This window comes from Pelodiscus sinensis, chromosome 10 (assembly GCF_049634645.1).
Source record: "Pelodiscus sinensis isolate JC-2024 chromosome 10, ASM4963464v1, whole genome shotgun sequence".
Classification (NCBI taxonomy): Eukaryota; Metazoa; Chordata; order Testudines; family Trionychidae; genus Pelodiscus; species Pelodiscus sinensis.
This window is the reverse complement of record NC_134720.1, coordinates 26,984,589-27,002,409: the sequence shown is the minus strand read 5'-3', so window position 1 is coordinate 27,002,409 and position 17,821 is coordinate 26,984,589. Positions and strand designations below refer to the sequence as shown.

The window sequence follows — 17,821 nt, the reverse complement described above, 5'->3', positions numbered from 1 at the left end:
CACAATTTTTGATTTAAGAGTATTTGTATGGTGTATTTTGAAGTGATGATGACAATGTGTTTTTAACAGTTATAAAACTAACTTTTTGAATCTCGTTGTTTACTGCTATTAAATTTTCTGATGTCCCCACAGTTTCCTGTACTTGTGACATAATAAACATCTCAGCGGGATAGCCGTGTTAGTGTGTAACTTTAAAAATGAGTAGTTCTGTGGTCCCTTAAAGATGAGCAAAAATAAATATAGCATCATGAGCTTTCATGAGAAAATCATCAATATTATCTGCTGAAATTGTAATAAAAATTGAATACTGTCAAACCTAAGTATAAAGTGTAGTTACTAATAATTTAAGTGATGTTTCTTTCCCCTGTCTCTAGGCATACAATGACATTCAGAATAAAATATGGGTAGCTCTTTACAGAGGGGAATGTGTCATTTACAACAGTTTACTACTCTGAGATAGTATCTTTCAGATCTTTCTGAAGCTAACATCATACAAAAATCCTGATTACAAAATGATCCATTAAAAAAACATTTACTTTTGCTTTTGTGTCCACACTCATGTACACGCAGAATTTTAAGTGTCCTCCCTGAAGCTATAGACACTCAGGGACAAGCGTTGGTAAAATGTACAATTTAAAATCAGAGAATGGGAAGCAGTAGCTGGTGAGGTGGAATGGGGTTGGGTGTGGGGGAAGCAATCTGTGACTCTAGAACTGATTATCTGTCCTGGTCCACTGACTGATTCACTGAATGGGAACACCCAACACTCTGCCTGCTCCCTGGCCACCTACACAGGAGATGAATTAGGAACCTCAGGGAAGCTGTTCTCTCTTCTACGCTGCTATCTACAATACTGGCAGCAAGCAAGGGGAAAGAAAGGGCCCAACATGCACTCTCTCCCTTACATATCTACAGAGGTGCATCAAATCAGTTGACATCTGTCTTTTAACTGGTATCTTTGTACAATTCTCTACAGGATTTCTATTGGGTTGTTTTGCACAATAAAATATCAAAATTCAGACAGGTAGAGTCTTGGTAGGCACAAGCGCAGAGAAGAGTACTCCCTTGCACATCTGAAGAGAGTCTTTCCACCATTTTAACAGGGTGAGAACTTTTTGTCGGCATGTGATCATCCTGGCCACTGACGGAAATTGAAGTCAGTCTTTGAAAGATCTGAATGAGCAGTAGCGTCCACATCAATACAAATGGACAGGCTTAGTCTCAGATGTGAGCAGCATCAACAAAAATATCTAAATGGAGAAGAAAGTATGATTCACAATCTGATTTAAGGCTGCTCATAGCCTACATTTAAAAACAAAGCTATCATGATAAACAAACTCCAGTTGGAGAGATGATTCAGCATTATTATGCCCAGTACTTCACTGTAATGTAAAATAGGTTATTCTTGCCTCTAGTTCCCCTCATGCGCCAGCAATTTCCCATGTCATGCAGTTATTTAATATAGTTCCCAAATATGTCAGTGCAACTCTGATGATTTTGTAGTTGAGCAAGCTGTGGTTCTTCGTGCTTACTTAAGACAGGACCGTAAACAGGATTTCCTAACACTGATGAAATAGTTGTAGGGATCCACAGTACTCACGAGTAGCATAACATACAGGAAGAGTTTCACTTAAAGACCTTTAAGCGCTGTGTTGAAATATACACGAACTTACACACAAAAACTAATGCTAATGTTGAAGTGGAGCCTGCTTATTATACTGGAAATATTTCACATACTGAGAGAGGACAGAACAAAGGAAAACTTCAAACAACACTCTTATTGTCAGAGGCAGTGCACATAGATGAGGGCCAGCAGGTTTGGCTATTTTGCAGTTTTCAGCAGCTTGATCCAATAAGTGCTTCTCTCTAACAGAAGACAAGAAAAAAAATGTATACAGTACAAACACTCCTAAGCATCAGATGGGAAAGGGGCTGGAGAAAGCCAGGAAAAAGAGAAGTGGGGATGTTGGCTGATGGACCCACTAACCATGTTCCCCAAATTTTCTGCTCTAAACTTCTGTCAATGAAGCTACTGCACAGCAGTCCTTGATGGTATATATCTGTGCAGTGTACATAACACACTAAATCTGGGCTCAGATTTAAGACCAAGATGCCCTTTCCATTTGCACAGAAATTAGCTTTACTTGGACCCGTGGTCAGAATAGTGCTGTGACATAGGTCAGAACCCAGTCATTTTGCATTGGGAACACAAGTCCAATCACCAGACTTCAAGTCTGGAGAGTCTGCCAATGCTATCCCACAATACCCTACGCTGTGCTTCCCAGTCTTCAATCCCAAAATTTACATTCATTCTCCTGAACCCAAGGCAACCACCTGATTCAAATGCAACCACATGGAAACAACACAGGCAACAGTGATTTGCACTGGCTATGGCCAGCAACCAGCGGAAGTCAGGCACACTACTAGCGAACCAGAGAAACAGAGATGACTTCTGTTTATCTTCTGTGGCATAGCAAGCAATACATTCAGTAAGAGCATAAGGAGTAATCTCATCTACAAAATTATATTGACATGACAGGCAGAACTACAGATCAACTGGACAGCAGAACAATACAGAAAGCAAATTAAGCACCTGAATTAAACTATCATTGAACCAAGGATGCTACTAGCACCTCCTGAAACTCCCCATTTTCTTAACTTGTATAAGAAATACTAATGCGTACCGGTCATTGCATCAAGCACTCAACCACCAGTGCATGACACTCCACTGAGGGAGAGTTGTGATTTTATAATCTCTCCCTCACAGGTATTATCGGAGGCCACTGAGCTGCAGGATTAAAAACAAGAAGTGACTCTGGTGCTGAGGCTGGTAACTGAAGAGGCTGTGATGCCAAAGAAGCTACAGCACAACCTGGGTCCATACTTTGAGGACCTCTTTGGGGAATGTCCCAGAGAGCAGCTTCCTGCAGAACTGTCATCAAAACAAGTGCTGAAAACCTGGTTAATGTCTGTTGCTGTGTTTGTTATCTATGTATAATGGGATGGATTTCCAGATTATGGGCCTATGAAGTTATTCATTCAAGCTGAGATTTTTTCAGGGTAGAATGCATATCACTTCTCTATTGACACTTTGCCTTCCCCCAGATGCCACATTATTTCAAATTCACACTGAGAAAGGAGGGAAAGAGTTAAATAAGCAGTTACCATGAAATTACTGCCAGTTACTCATTGAATTTACACAAGGCTACAAGTGCAAGTGTTATTATTTGCAATGCTAAAAGTGGCACAAACTGTAATGAGTGTCATCCCATGCCCAATCTGAAACTTTCATGACCATAATTTAGCAACTCTAACTGCAAACGACAGTATGGATAAAATGCATGTGTCATCTCCATACATTTATCAAAGTGTTTGCAGAGTCCATACACGATACAACACATTTACAAAAATCTTCCCACTGCTGGTCCATCCTCATCACAGAACCACCTCAAATACCATTTCATTCTTTGTCATAAATGGGAAAGTGGAAACACAGTAAGCAGGCACTACGTACACTGGCTGTTCTCCAGTTCACTCATCCAGCAGTGCCTTGAGTCCATTCCTGCTGAAGATTCCCCATTCTCTTCTCAGACACTGGTGAGAGTGCTGCAAGCCACGATAATGCAGACTGCCACTGACTTCCGGATGGTTTTGAGGGTAGTGCCAATGGGATTTCAGCCTGCTCAATGCACTTTCCATCACCATTCCACATCTATTGAACATATATAATTGAACCTTTTTTTGCCATGTCCATTGAAAATAGTGTATGGTTTCCCAAGTCATATCAACATGTCCCTTAGAATGGCAACGAGGACAACTTCATTTATAATAATGTTATTCAATTGGAACAGTATCACAGCTGCTCCATGAAGATCAAGTCCATCTCTGAACACCCTGACATTGTGCACCCTGCCAGTGTACTCCATGTTAATATACATGAATCTGTTCCGATGGTTGACCAGAACTTGCATAACAGAACATCTTTTGTGGTGTATGTACTCATGTGTTCCTTGCAGAGGGCATGAATCCCATGGAGGGTCCTGGCACAGACTGGAAAGCCTATTCTCTGAAAACCTGTAAATGTGCACATGCCTAAGACAGAAAAGCCAGCTATTAAGAAAATTACAGAGGGTTAAAGAGCTTGAGGGTATCCCACAGGAAGAAATTCCCAACTGCTTCATCCTGGGTCTCAAAAGTGTTTTTGAATTTGCGTGGTGACAGCAATACCAATCCAAAGCCAAGGAATCTGTGGCCTTGGGGAGATTTTAAACAGAAGCCGTTATTGGATGATTATTTTTTAAATCTCTTGCCGGCCCCCGCCTTCTACACTTTAGTAGACACAAAATGGGTTAACTTAGTGCCTGAAAATGAGGAAGAAACATTGAAAAAAAATACAATTGTGTTCCGCTTGTAAAGACACTTCACTATTCTTAAATGTACAAGTGAAGATTTCATTCAGCATAGAAACCACCACCAAGTATTCCTTCAACACAAAGGAGAATTTCTTGTTATCGTAACTCTTTTTCCAGGTACCTAAAATACCTATATTCATAGAGATTATTCAGTATATAGATTATGCTAATGACTTATGCTTTTATGTCTTCTGCTCAGATGAATGTTTTAAAATTGTGCTAAGAAATGAAATATGATTTTCTTTTAGCAAGAAATGTTAAAACCTGTATGCTATTATTAATTCACAGTACAGTTATTCCCCTTGGAACATGTTGCTTTCAACCCCTAACCCTGATATTTATACTCAAGGTTATATATATATTTTTTTAATGTTCCATGGAACAAACTGTCTTCTAGCCACTGCTATGATACCAATCTATGTTAGTATACTAACAGAGTCCTACTTTAATGTATAGTATGTTAGAAAATAATAAAATAATCCAGAAAATATATTTTCCCAAAGGTTTACAAAGGGAAAGGGTTTAATTTCTACAGGAAATAGAGCACAAATTTAGTCAACAGATGTAGTTAATGCAATGAATTAAGATACTTATGAATGCATTATTCACAGGTCTGTAGCATGCCATATTATAAATACTAACTTTTTAAAAAAAAATACACTTTTATCTTCAGCTTCTCTTTTAAACAATGAACTGGAGTAACATCAACATCACCAATGGAACATCTCTTTCTGGACAATGCCACAGAGACACCAGAATTGTACATATTGTATTCCCAATCCTATACACTGTTGTTTTCCTCACTGGAGTTATATTGAACAGTTTGGCTATTAGGGCTTTTTTCCACATTCCAAGTTCTTCGACTTTCATCATCTACCTCAAAAACACATTGGTTTCTGATTTTATTATGACTCTTATGCTTCCTTTGAAAATTCTTACTGATTCAGGACTGGGACCATGGCAACTTAAAGCTTTTGTTTGTCGCTTTTCAGCTGTGATATTTTATGAAACCATGTATGTTAGCATAGTACTACTTGGACTTATTGCTTTTGACCGATTTCTCAAGATTGTGCGACCTTTTGGGAAGTTTTGGGTGCAAAATATCACTGCCGCACAAATTCTTTCAAGTCTCGTTTGGCTTTTCTTCTTCGTCCTTTCCTTGCCAAATATGATTTTATCAAACAATGAAGCCACACCTATGTCTGTGAAGAAATGTGCTTCTCTGAAGAATCACTTAGGACTGAAATGGCATGCAGCTGTCAATTATATATGTCAGTTTATCTTCTGGACTGTGCTAATTCTAATGATTATATTTTATGCAATTATTACCAAAAAGGTTTATAAGTCTTATATAAAAACTCAAAAGAAAGATAGAAAAAACAAGCAGAGAACTAGTGGGAAAGTATTCATCATTGTAGTGGTCTTTTTCATATGCTTTGCTCCGTATCATTTTTCTAGAGTACCATACACACTAACTCAAACTAGCAATAAAATGGACTGCAAGGTACAGAACCTTTTATTCATTGCTAAAGAAAGTACTCTTTGGATAGCTACTACAAATATTTGCATGGATCCTTTGATATATATAATTTTGTGCAGATCATTTGTAGAAAAAGCATTCTGTGTTAAAATGAAAAAATTTAGCAAAACAATTCGGGAAAATCAAACAATCCTTTTGGACACCAGGATATCTGTATAGCTTCTTGATTTGGTATAACTTTATAGCTTTCTGTAATTTGCACTAAAATATTTGCAGAGAAATTAAAATTTACTTTATGTCGAGGTGTTTTGTTCTAGAACTAAACTTAAAGTACTGTTCTTCTCTGAAATGTGACTTTTTAAAAATGGCATAGTCTTTTCACATTTGTGCAGTTACATTGTCAAAAGGTACTCACTTAAACAAATAAAATGGTGTTTCTCTAACTGCCAGGCCCAAAAACTCAGCTTGGAGTCCAAGAAAGAAATTGGGATCTTTTAACCTGATGAATCATCATCACTAAAAAAAGTTCTGCCAGCCAAAATTTCCTCAAGGCACCTGTGCAGTCACAATGTCTTAACAGTGTATCTCAAGTGATAATTGTGAAACCTCACTGCCTTCAGTGAGATTGCACAGGTGTTAGGACGTATAGAAAAGTCATGTAAATGATAATACAATTAGAATAGATGTTCACATTCTCACACTGCTATAACAAAAAACATATATGGTTGTGACAATTTTCTTCCACTATTTGATCTGAGGAAGTGGGTCTGGCCCACGAAAGCTCATCACCTAATAAACCATCTTGTTAGTCTTTAAAGTGCTACATAGTCCTGTTTTTTGTTTCAGCTACACCAGACTAATACGGCTACATTTCTATCACACTGCTATGTTAGCTTTAAGTAGCTAACAGGAATAGAAAGCACTAAGATTTGTTTGGTTGTGGGGTTTTTTTGGTTTTATTTTTGGTTGGTTGGGTTTTTGCACCTCTAATTCAAGTAAAATAAAGACAATATAGTGATTGGAGATGGTGAATAAGAGCATGGACTAAAATACTTTGCCTAACTTGGGTAACAAGATGCATATGGCAGAGTAGACAAATATTTAACTTCTCTCTATTGCACCTGAGAAACTAGGTACACTTTAGCATAGAGTTCAGTGGCATCTAAGAGAAACTGCAGATTTTTGCATATTGAATCGGGAGGCTCCTATTAAATGTTAAGGTTTTGTTGCTCTTAAATGGCACTGCTGGTTGTTGCTTACTATATATGGAACCACATGGTAGCAGAGAGGAAGAAGAATTTTGCTTGATACTGAAAATTATAATGAGGTAGATGGGGCAAGTCATTCCCTACCTCTCCCCAACTGCACATTGCATCTCTCATTTTCTTGCCTCCTCCATCTCCCACTTTTCCCTCCTTGGCACTGTAGCGATGAGGAAAGGAGAAGATATTTGTGTATGGGAGGTAGCACTGAAGCAGCAGGAGTTAACTTGGGCTGAGAGGCACAGCCATTCTATTTTCGTATAAGTCTTTCCAAATCCCAGGGTGGTTGTGTTTTAGGAAGACTAGGCTGAGAGACATTCAACATCCAGTCCTGTATTTCAGTTCACCCATTGGTGAGTAAAACCTAAAATGTGCCTCCCATCCCTTGCTGTGGGCATTTAATACCCGAATCCCTGAATTCATAAACTCTGAGTGCAGAGGTGGGAATAAATAATATTAGACAAGCCCTCTTCTCTCCTTCCACCCTGAACTGCCTGCCAGATTCTACTCATCTGATACCAGGAGAACAAACCAAAAAAAAAATCCCCACAAGAAGAGTTTAGAAGTGCAACCAACTTTTTAAAATCATTTTAGGGAGGAGCAATGAAAAACATTTGTTCAGGTCAAATCAAAATGAAATTTTCAAAACAAAATGTTTTGTTCTAAAAGTGTCAAAACAAAAAATGTTTTGACATTTTCAAAAGATTTTTTCCAATTTATTTTTGGATGAAAGTATTTGTTGAATTCAGGCAAATTTCAGGAAATATTGACAATGCCCTGAAAAACGTATTTTTTGGGGGGAAATTACCAGTTTTTAACCATTTTGTGGGTTGAAAGATGACAGTTTTGCAGGGTTACCCTGAAAAGGCAAAATGCAATAGAATTCAAACTCACCACTCCCTAAAGACTTTTTCCATTTTAAAACCTGTCAGCCCTTGTAGAGGATCTTCCTAGTCCATTTTTAATGGCCGTGTACTCTGTGGTGTGACATTGATTAAAATATGACAACATAGATCATTGTTGCTACTACTGTTATATAATTGAAACAAATCTTGCATAAAGTGTGGCATGGAAAAGTTATGACATGATGCATATGATTATGCCATTTATGGGCATGTGAATTTTTGTATTTGACAAGTTATGATTATTAATTGTATATCTGTATTTCAAATGTTTACTCCTACAAGGCATATAGCTAGCATATTGTCAAGGAACTACTGATATTAGATACTGAAGGATTGGCAATAGCGTGATCATTGGGTAAAATTTGAATTACATGTTGAATGGAGTATGTAGCTGGTCCTTTGGGATCAGAAGGACCCTTTGATTGATGAAATTGACTTTAGATAACCACTCATCATTAAGGCCTTGTCTACATTTGTTTCCAAGAACCCCTTTCTGACAACAAAACCCAGAGAGCGTTCACATTGCAATGTAGCAAAAGTAATGGCATACCCCCATTTTTGGTAACAAAAAACTTCCACCTCCACATGAGACTTTTGTCTCTACCCCACCTTTATTGTTGACATTCACATAGTATGCACTACGTTGAGTTTATTGGTCTCCAAGATGTTTCTCACTGTGTCTGATTAGCCATTCTGGCCAGCACAATGAACTCTGCTGCTCTGCAGACATGTAAACAAGTAAACAGATGCACCTCTCCCCACCTACAAACCCCAGGAACTTTAAAAATCCATTTCCTGGTGTCTGGATCATAGTATATTGGTTCTCCTGGCTCATTGTGTAGTTGTCCTCATGCTGTCTTCGCAGTGAGCCAGGGGTGAGTGTCGCTCAAAGTGCTCTCCTGCTTGGAGAAATGCAGGGCTTTAAGATCTTATTGATGTGTGGGGTGAAGAATTGCTGTACTCACAGCTGCAAGTGACCAATAGGAACTGGAACAAATACAGCCACATTTCAAAAGCCCTATGCAAGAAGGGGTATGCAAAGCCAAGATAACTCTGTCAGGCACACCAGAAGCTGACAGAGGCAAACAGCTGCTCTGGTACTGCACCCAAAACATGATGTATATAAGAACTAGATTCAAACCTGGATGGGGACCTGTGACAGGGCACCTCCGCCCCGCACGGGAACCCCTCCCAAACTCCGAATTGGGGAGTCCAGGGAGACGCGGAGCCCAGTCGGGGAACGGCCAGAGAGAGCGTGGGCGGCAGAGTGGGAGATGCGGCCCATCCACTGCCAGGGGCGCAGATGGATGACATCACCTGAGACATCACCCAAATGATCCAGGAAGGGGGGGGTCGGGGATGCCGGGGAAGGCGGAGCACCGGACGCCACGGCAGGGAGTTTAAAAGGAGGTAGGGAAGCCCGAGGAGGAGGAGGAGCGGAGGAGAGGGGAGACGGCGACTGGAGAGCGGAGAAGGTGTATGCCAGAGTGTGTGATGGGAGGACCCAGGAGAGCGATCGACCAGGGTGAGCTTTAATCCGGCCTCCACCGGTCGGACATAAACGCGGAACTGGGGAAGATGTTGCCCAGGGCAGGGTCGTGGACCCAGTGAGTGGAGGAGTTTAGGGGCCACAGCCCCCTCCACTGAGCAGGGACCTAGGTCCCCGCCTTAGGGCCCTGGGCTGGGGTTCAGAGAGAGGGAGGGCCCGAACCCTCTTCTCCGGTATCCTGGGTGCAAATCCAGTGCTGTATGGGAAAACAACCATACGGCGTGACCCGCGTAATATAAGAATAAAACAAACCAAGAAACCGCTACCGTGCACAGCGGCTTAAACTGGTACTTGGTAAACAGAGGGGAGTGGGGAAGACATGAACCCCAAAAGGGGAACTTGTAACAGGACCCCACGCCCATACCCCAGGAGTGTGCAAATTTCCCAGAGCAAAGTCATCAGAAATCTTTGCTCCAGAGTCAGAAGTTATTGATGAAGAGGTGAAAACGGACAAAGGTCTTAGGGTCAATCTGGTGACAACTAGTGTGCCAGGCAGTAAGAATTTTTTCTTAAGTCCCAATGGTTTGCAAGGACTCTCAACAACTGGATATAGAGCATGAAGCAAGGAAAGGGCCATGGGGCCATGCAGCAAGCAAAGAAATGTAGGGTAAGTTGCTATGCAGGTGGGGTGGGCGATGCAAGGCGTTGATTCAGTGCAGCCGAAGGAGAGGGGATCCGAGTGGCCCAGAATGCTAAGATGCACTAGCACAGCTGCAAGGGGAAAGGGTCAGGGGGTGGAAGGAGGGGAGAAGGACAGAGGGCATGCAGGGTTGTTCCAGTGCAACTGAAGGAGGGGGGGCCACAGCAGCCACGTGGGGCAGTTAGTCGCTATGTATCGCAGTGGGGTGGGCTGCGAAAGCACAGGCAGAAAGTTTCTGTTGCAGCAGGGTAGAGGAGGGGAGGGCAGCAGCTTGGTAAATTGCTCTTGAAGCCATAGGGGGAAGAGGTGCAGCAGCGCGGGGCGAACGAAGACGGTCTTCCTGGGAGCTAGCCAAGCCCAGCCTTGGTCCTTGTTATGTCCAGAGCATCGATGTGCACACAGACGTTGGTAGAATCCTGCTTGGAGATGGAGCTGAAGCTTTGCCTGAGGTACTTAACTTTCTCTCAGAGATTCCATGGCAGGGCTTCCATTTCCCCACCGCCATGGTACAACATGCTTGTACTGTGCTGCCATTCCTCAAACCATGCTGCTAGAACCAAGGCAGCACAAAGTTTGGCTGCATACTAAATTAGAGTTAGACACAAACCACAACAGAAGATCTAAAAACCTATTCCCCCGACCCAATTACTGTCTTTTGGAGAACTTTGGATCAGATTCAGAATCAAACTTTACAACTAAGACAAGTCTTTGTCATGGGCTGTACCATAACTTTGAATGTAAACAGCTCCATGACTTTCACTAAGGTCAGATATGGTTCTGCTTCTCAATCTAAACTGTAATTCAAGCTTATCTTGAGTGTAATGAGAGAGAGTCCCATGCAGGTCATTGTAGAATAACTATGATAAAGCTCTATGCAAATTTCTAACAGACCTTGAAGAAGGAAACTTTTTATTTTGTCTTTTCACATATGCTGAAAACATATACTGCACAGTACATGCAGCAAGGCAATACCAGCTAATGGAGGGTGTAACCACAATATGAACTGAGTTGTTCATTAAAATAGGGGTGTGTCAAAGGTTTTACAGAAATCTGAATCAGCTTTTTTTTATCTGCCTACATCTTATGACCCTGACAGAGGCAGAAATATGAACATTTATAGTACAGACAGAAATATGAATACTTATAAAAGGGCACAGTTGTTGCAAAAATAAAAGACACCCAATTTTTGCTCAGTTTAGAAAGAAGCATCTGTTAGATTTTGAAATGTTTGCACATTGTCCTGTCTTTTCACATGTTTTTACATTTCTGGTTTCCCTCTGGAGAACAGGAAACAAACTGTCAAAATGCTGGCCTTACAGCATGTTGGAAATATTATAAAAATCATGTTCTCCTGAGATTTGCAGTGCAATTTTACAACTCAACAAATATAGTCAGACCAGAAAATTGTTTTGCTTTGCCTAACGCTATTTTACAATGGAAATTTAATGTCCCATAGTATAAAAGAAAATTCAAATCCATAGTTGCTTTACTGGAGGTCACATGGCCAAGTGTCAACCAACATGGCTTGCACTGACAAAACAAGGAGGTAACACTGTATTTATTAAAATAAGGAACGGACAAACTATCAGAGGTAAACTTCCCCCTGAAATTCACCCACACTCTCCCGCCATTCTTTTTAAAGATTTTTTTCTATTTTCACAGCTTTCTTTGCCTCCATCCTTTTTGCTTTTGTCTGAAGCGGGAAGCAGAAATGCTTGAAGACACTCACAGGAGACTTCTGACTTGACCACAGCCAGGAAGTACCAGAAACCTAACCACAAAGATTATTCTTTTTTGGCTCTTTCATGCAGTGAATGGATTTATGTAATTCCTATATAAACCCTAAACCAACATTTCACACTCTGGATGGCTTTCCAGACCTTAATCTTTTCACAAATGCAATTTGACAAGGCTGGCTGGAGCATCTTAGATTCCAGAACTGATACTAAAAAAATACCCTGGTTTTGGCTGACAGAGCAGCCATTCAGGAAGAAAACAACAAGCATAAGATTTTCACTATAGGCTCCTTTGGATTTGATGCATCATTACTGAAGAAGAGCTTTTCCTTTAATTAGAACAACAAATTTCTCTCTTGTGTTCTACCACCATGGTGAGGAAAAGAACAGACACACTATCTATTGACTAACTGACCAATTTAAACCTCATTCTTAATCTTCACAAGTGATTTCATCACTGGACCCAACCACATCAGCCACTATATCAGGGGTTCATTTAACTGCACATCCACTAATGTGATCTATGCCATCAAGTGCCAGCAATGCCTTGCTGCCAAACTAGACAGTCTCTACAGGAAAGATTTAATGGACACAAATCAGATATCTGAAAACGAAATACACAAAAAACCTGTTGGAGAACAATTTAACCTGCCCGGGCATTCATTAATGGATCTCAAAGTCACCACGTTGTTTCACGCCAATTCCACAAGCCAAATACACAGGGAAGTATTGGAACTTAACATCATTTACAAGTTTGATTCCTATCACAGAGGTACAGGCAGTCCCCGACTTACGCGGATCCGACTTATGTCGGATCCGCACTTACGAACGGGGCTTTTCTTGCCCCGGAGCTCACGGGCAGCGGGTCGCCACCCGTGTCCTCTGGGGCAAGAAAAGCTTCTCCCGGTCTCCCTGGTCTGCTGGGGGGGGGGGGGGGGGGTCCAGCAAAGCTAGTGCGCCCCCCCCCCCCCCCCAGCAGACCAGGCTTTTGTTGCGGGACGCCTCGGGTAGAGCATCTGGGGTGCTGCCAGGTTGGTCCTGTGGGAACCTACCGGGCAGCGCCCCAGCTGTTCTGTCCCAGGCTCCAGATTCAGCAGCTGTTGAAACTGATCAGGCTGATTCCAGGAAGCTGGGGGCAGAGCAACTCTGCCTCCGGCTTCCTGTAGTCAGCCCCTGGTCAGTTTCAGTGGCAGCAGCTGAATCTGGAGCCAGTTCCGACTTACATACAAATTCAACTTAAGAACAAACCTATAGTCCCTATCTTGTACGTAACCCGGGGACTGCCTGTATGAATAAAGTCACTGGCTGGCTGGCACACTACCTTCAACATTCTAATGATTTAACCAACTAAACAATGGGTACTCAGAGAAGGTGCAAATTGTTCTTATCAGCTTCTTGTAACTTGTACACTCTAATTCACTATTTTTCCCCCTTTCCCTATTTATTCTTGGATCTGGACTTTTAATACTCCATTCATCTGAAGAAGTGGGTTGTGCCCACAAAAGTTCACAATACCATCTACATGTTTTGTTAGTCTTTAAGATGCTGCTAGACTATTCTTTTTTTTTTTTTAAGTTTTCCCAGTTACAGAGTAACTCGCAAACCCCTCTGAAGCTTTTATAACATTTGTGTGGGGTTTAAATTGGTTCTGAGAAATAACCCCAATAACCCCTTCTCTCACAACTCTCCTCCTCTTCACCATTACTGTACACCAACTGGACTCTCAGCACTATTCCTTTATGTACTATTAGCAGAAGTACCCAGCGCTGCTCAAGTCCTTAACTGTAGCAATATTTGGGGAGAGAAGGGCTCAGAGCAAGAGGTTGGGTGTGGGAGGGGGTTCAGGCATGGGGGAGCAGTGCAGGACTGAGGACTGAAAGTGGAAGACAAAGCAGGGAGATGAGAAGCCAGGGGGAGAGGGGAAGCTTACCCCCAAAGCATTGAGAGTGGCATTACTGTGGCAGCAGCTCATCCCATGGAGCCAGGGTTGTGCTCTCCAGCCAGCAACTCCTCCTGCGGGGCCAGGGCTGCATGGGATGGGTGGCTCCTCCCAGAAGACCAGAGCTGCATGGGCTAGGTGCAGCCTGCAACTTAGCTTGAGGGGAATGCAAGGCTCAGAGAGCTGGCCCTGGGTCCAGTCTTCACCCTGTGGCCTACAACCTGTTCAGGGTGGGCGAGGCTCTGAGGGCCACTTCCATTTCCTGCAGCCTGTCCAGGCTCTCTGCACTGGTAGCAGGCTCTGGGGGCTGGCCCCAACCTGCACTGGCCCCCATGTCCTGCAGTCTGTTTCAGAGGGAGTGTGAGATTCTGAGGACCAGCACTGGCCTCCAACAGCCCCCCTCTCTGCGCTAGGGGAGCAGGCTCTGGGGGCTGTCCCCACCCCATAGTGCTATCCGAATGGCCTGCAGGCTGTCGGTGGTGGGGGCAGGCTCTGGGGGTTCAATCTAGGCCTCCAGGGGACCTCTGTGTTCAGCAGGCTGTCAGCAGAGGAGAGTGAGGGTCCCAGAGCTGGGCCCAGCCTCCAGCAGCACCCTCATGTCCTGTAGGCTCCCTGCACCAAGGAGAGGGAGCTCTAGAGAAGGCTGCCCTGGCCTGCAGTGTCCCCCTCCCCACTTCCTGAAGCCTGTCTGAGGGGAGAGAGACTTTGAGGGCTGGCCCCAGCCTCTAGAAGACACACCCCTCCCTGGTGGCCTGCAAGCTGTGCTGGAGGGTGGGCTACAGCCAAGGGCTGGAAGTGGATGAAAGGATTTGGGGCAGGTAGGCTACTTATTGGTATGCTTGCAAGCAAGACGGTGAAACCTCAAAACAAGAACATAAGAACGGTCATACTGGGTCAGACCAAAGGTCCATCTTGCCTAGTATCTGTCTTCTAGCTGTGGCCAATGCCAGATGCCCCAGAGGGAGTGAATAGAACAGGTACTCAAGTGATTCCTCTCCTATCATCCATTTCCAGCCTCTAACAAACAGAGGCAAGGGATACTTTTCCTATCCATCCTGGCTAATAACCATTGATGGACCTAACCTCCGTGAATTTATCTAGTTCTTTTTTTGAACCCTGTTAAAGTCCTGGTCTTCACAATATCCTCTGGAAAAGAGTTCCACAGGTTGACTGTGTTGTGTGAAGAAAAACTTCCTTTTGCTGTTTTAAACTTTTGGTGATCCCTAGTTCTTATGTTATGGGAACAATTAAAAAAGCATTGTCTCCTGATACTTGCAATCCAATTTTACAACTCAACAAGGATAAACAGATCACTCCCCTGGTGGTACGGCTATCCCCAGTGGACACACTGCAATATAACTCTCTCCTGCAGGCTCACTGCCCCCAGTAGCCATTCTCATATTGCATCCCTTGGAACAACAGCCCTGTCCTTTGCATGTTATGAGAAAGTATCTTTTCCTGGATCTTCTGGTTCTCCTGGCATAACCAAAACCTAACCTTTCTTTAAGTTAGGAGAAGAGGAAGCTGCCTACCAAATTTGGTGGTCCAAGCTTTTACCATTTAGGAGGAATTATTGAACAAATGGAATCTCAGACAGACATACAGATGCACTCTAAAATATATATAACGCCCCTCACATACTTCCTGTCTGGGCTTTCTACGTCACTTCCCCAAAGCAGCCACTTGAGTTTATTCTTCCCACTTTTAATTTATTTATAAGTCATTTTGTTTTCCAATCATTTTAAGAGGGTCATGCAGCCAGGTTCTGCAGGAACCTCACATGCTAAATATAGTCTTATTTGGATAAGCCGCAATTCTCTGTTTTTAAATACGAGAGCTGGTCTTTGCATGGTATTTTAACTTCAGATCACCAGATTTCACATTTTTTCAGCTGTAGGAATAACCCAGTCAAGCATTAAAAGTTCATAAGAGCCCCACAAATACCAACACTAGACCCCATATATACTCCTAATTTTTAAGAAGCAGTCATGCAAGCCTTCTAACAAGGCAACAGTACCTCTCTCAATTTGTTAGAAATAAATTTGTGTTGTAGACAGCAGTTGGGAATCCAAGGAAGATATACAAGATATACATGGTATCCAAGCTTAGAGGCGCTATATGAAATCAATCCTAAAATAGATATTGGCAAAATACTAATATTATAGGAATTAAGCCAAATGAGTTAAATATACAAGCTGTGGTAGTTCTCCTTCAGAAATGAGGAACCAATCACCCAAGAGACATAACTCCAACTAGTGATCCACTAACACTGAAGTGCAAAAATAAGGGGATGAAGGGAAGACAAACAGATATTTTAGTTCTTACTGAATTCCTTTCTTTGTCCCTTTAGTAGAGTGGGTATCAAGACAAAGCAAAAGTACAAGACTTCTGTAAAGCAGTAAGCAGAAAAATATAGTTCCATAAGCTAAAACTTATAAATGTCCACTAGAAGAGCCTGAATAGGCATTGACAGTTAATGTGTGTATTTCCAATCAAAGGAAGATGATTAGTGGACAGTGCCATACAAACTCTAAGAACCTCCTCTGATATGGTTATAACTGCTCTCCATGTGCACACTCAGTTAAGTCAACAACATCTCAGAGTAGCTTCATTTTCCAAAGATGCACTCAGAAGTAGGCATGTCTTCATGTTCCATAAATCTGTGGGTGTTACTAAAAACAGAAGAATATTCTACTTGCAGTCAAAACTCATGTTTCAGAATTACATTAAAATACATCGTCAGCCTCTGCACCTGAAACACACAGAACGCAAAAGCTTTGTTGAATACCACTTTAGAAAGACTGAGGAATCATGCCTTGCTGAGGAATCAAGCTAGGCGTCAAGTTTGGCTCATTCCCTTACTTTTTGGTTAAAAACACGATAAATAAATCACTTGTATTTTCCAGATGGTAAATGTGTATTAAAACATAAACTTAACAATCTGACAATAAAAAGATTTAGTATGAAGCAACATAATAATTGTTCTAAGAAATCTATTGAAGACTTATGAAATGTGAGAATTACTCTATAATCACTAGAATAATATATTTGCAAGCACATTCCACCTTTAAATAATCTGAATAATAATAAAGTTATGGGGTTGATTCTCAGCTGCTCTTTTCATCAAAGTTTTTCATTTCTTTCACGCCACTTTCATGACTAACCCCTCTGTATTCCCTTTAGACATGGGCTAGCCTTGACAAGCTTCAGCTTGAGAACTGGCACGCACATCTGGATTAAAAAAAACGCACGTATGATCTTATTTTTAACCTTTTCAAACTCCATCAATTTTCACTGACGTATCAAAATACATACAATCGTTCAAAGGAAAGCTATTAGGTCGGTGCCATATGCCCAGAAAGAAACAAATGTATTCAGCCCTTTTAGTGTGCTAGTTATTTATAACATGACCAACACAATTGTAATTAATCATTATTAAAAAATTCCAGCTATTATATTTTGGGATACCAGTAACTAAACCTTGGCCTTTCCTAACAAGTATTAAAACTATGTCAAAGAAGGTTAGCTTCATTTTTTCATTGAATTGCGTGCGTGTAAGTGAACATGCATGTCCGTCCACCCTACATTTTATAGGCAAGTCATACTCCAAAGGAAGAATTCATATGGGACTGCGTACCTTATAGAAAAACGTCACAAATCTTAATAAAGAGGATAACCCACGAGTAAGGCTTGCAGACTAATGAGTGTCTGCAATAAAGCCAGCGGGCACCTTATATCCTGCACAGACTTGGCGAACGCACTACAAAACCTAGTGGGAATTATCTTAGCACTTGATAACACTTCAGAACAAAACCAGTAAGTTTGCAATTTGTTAGTGCAGCTGAAGCATTGGTGGCTACAGTGTAACTAGTCAACTGGAGTGAATAACCTAGTTACT

General features: G+C 41.8%; 2 protein-coding genes across 10 annotated transcripts in view; one reads left to right on the top strand and one right to left on the bottom strand.

The window, feature by feature from the left end:
* MED12L (mediator complex subunit 12L) overlaps positions 1-17,821 on the bottom strand; it is a 348,149-nt gene that overhangs the window by 118,740 nt on the left and 211,588 nt on the right. The window lies entirely within an intron of this gene.
* P2RY13 (purinergic receptor P2Y13) lies at positions 4,395-9,374 on the top strand. Its single transcript, XM_006115944.4, has 2 exons — positions 4,395-4,529; positions 5,086-9,374. Exon 2 carries the CDS (start codon positions 5,101-5,103, stop codon positions 6,109-6,111), a length of 1,011 nt encoding a protein of 336 aa, XP_006116006.2. The 5' UTR covers positions 4,395-4,529; positions 5,086-5,100; the 3' UTR covers positions 6,112-9,374.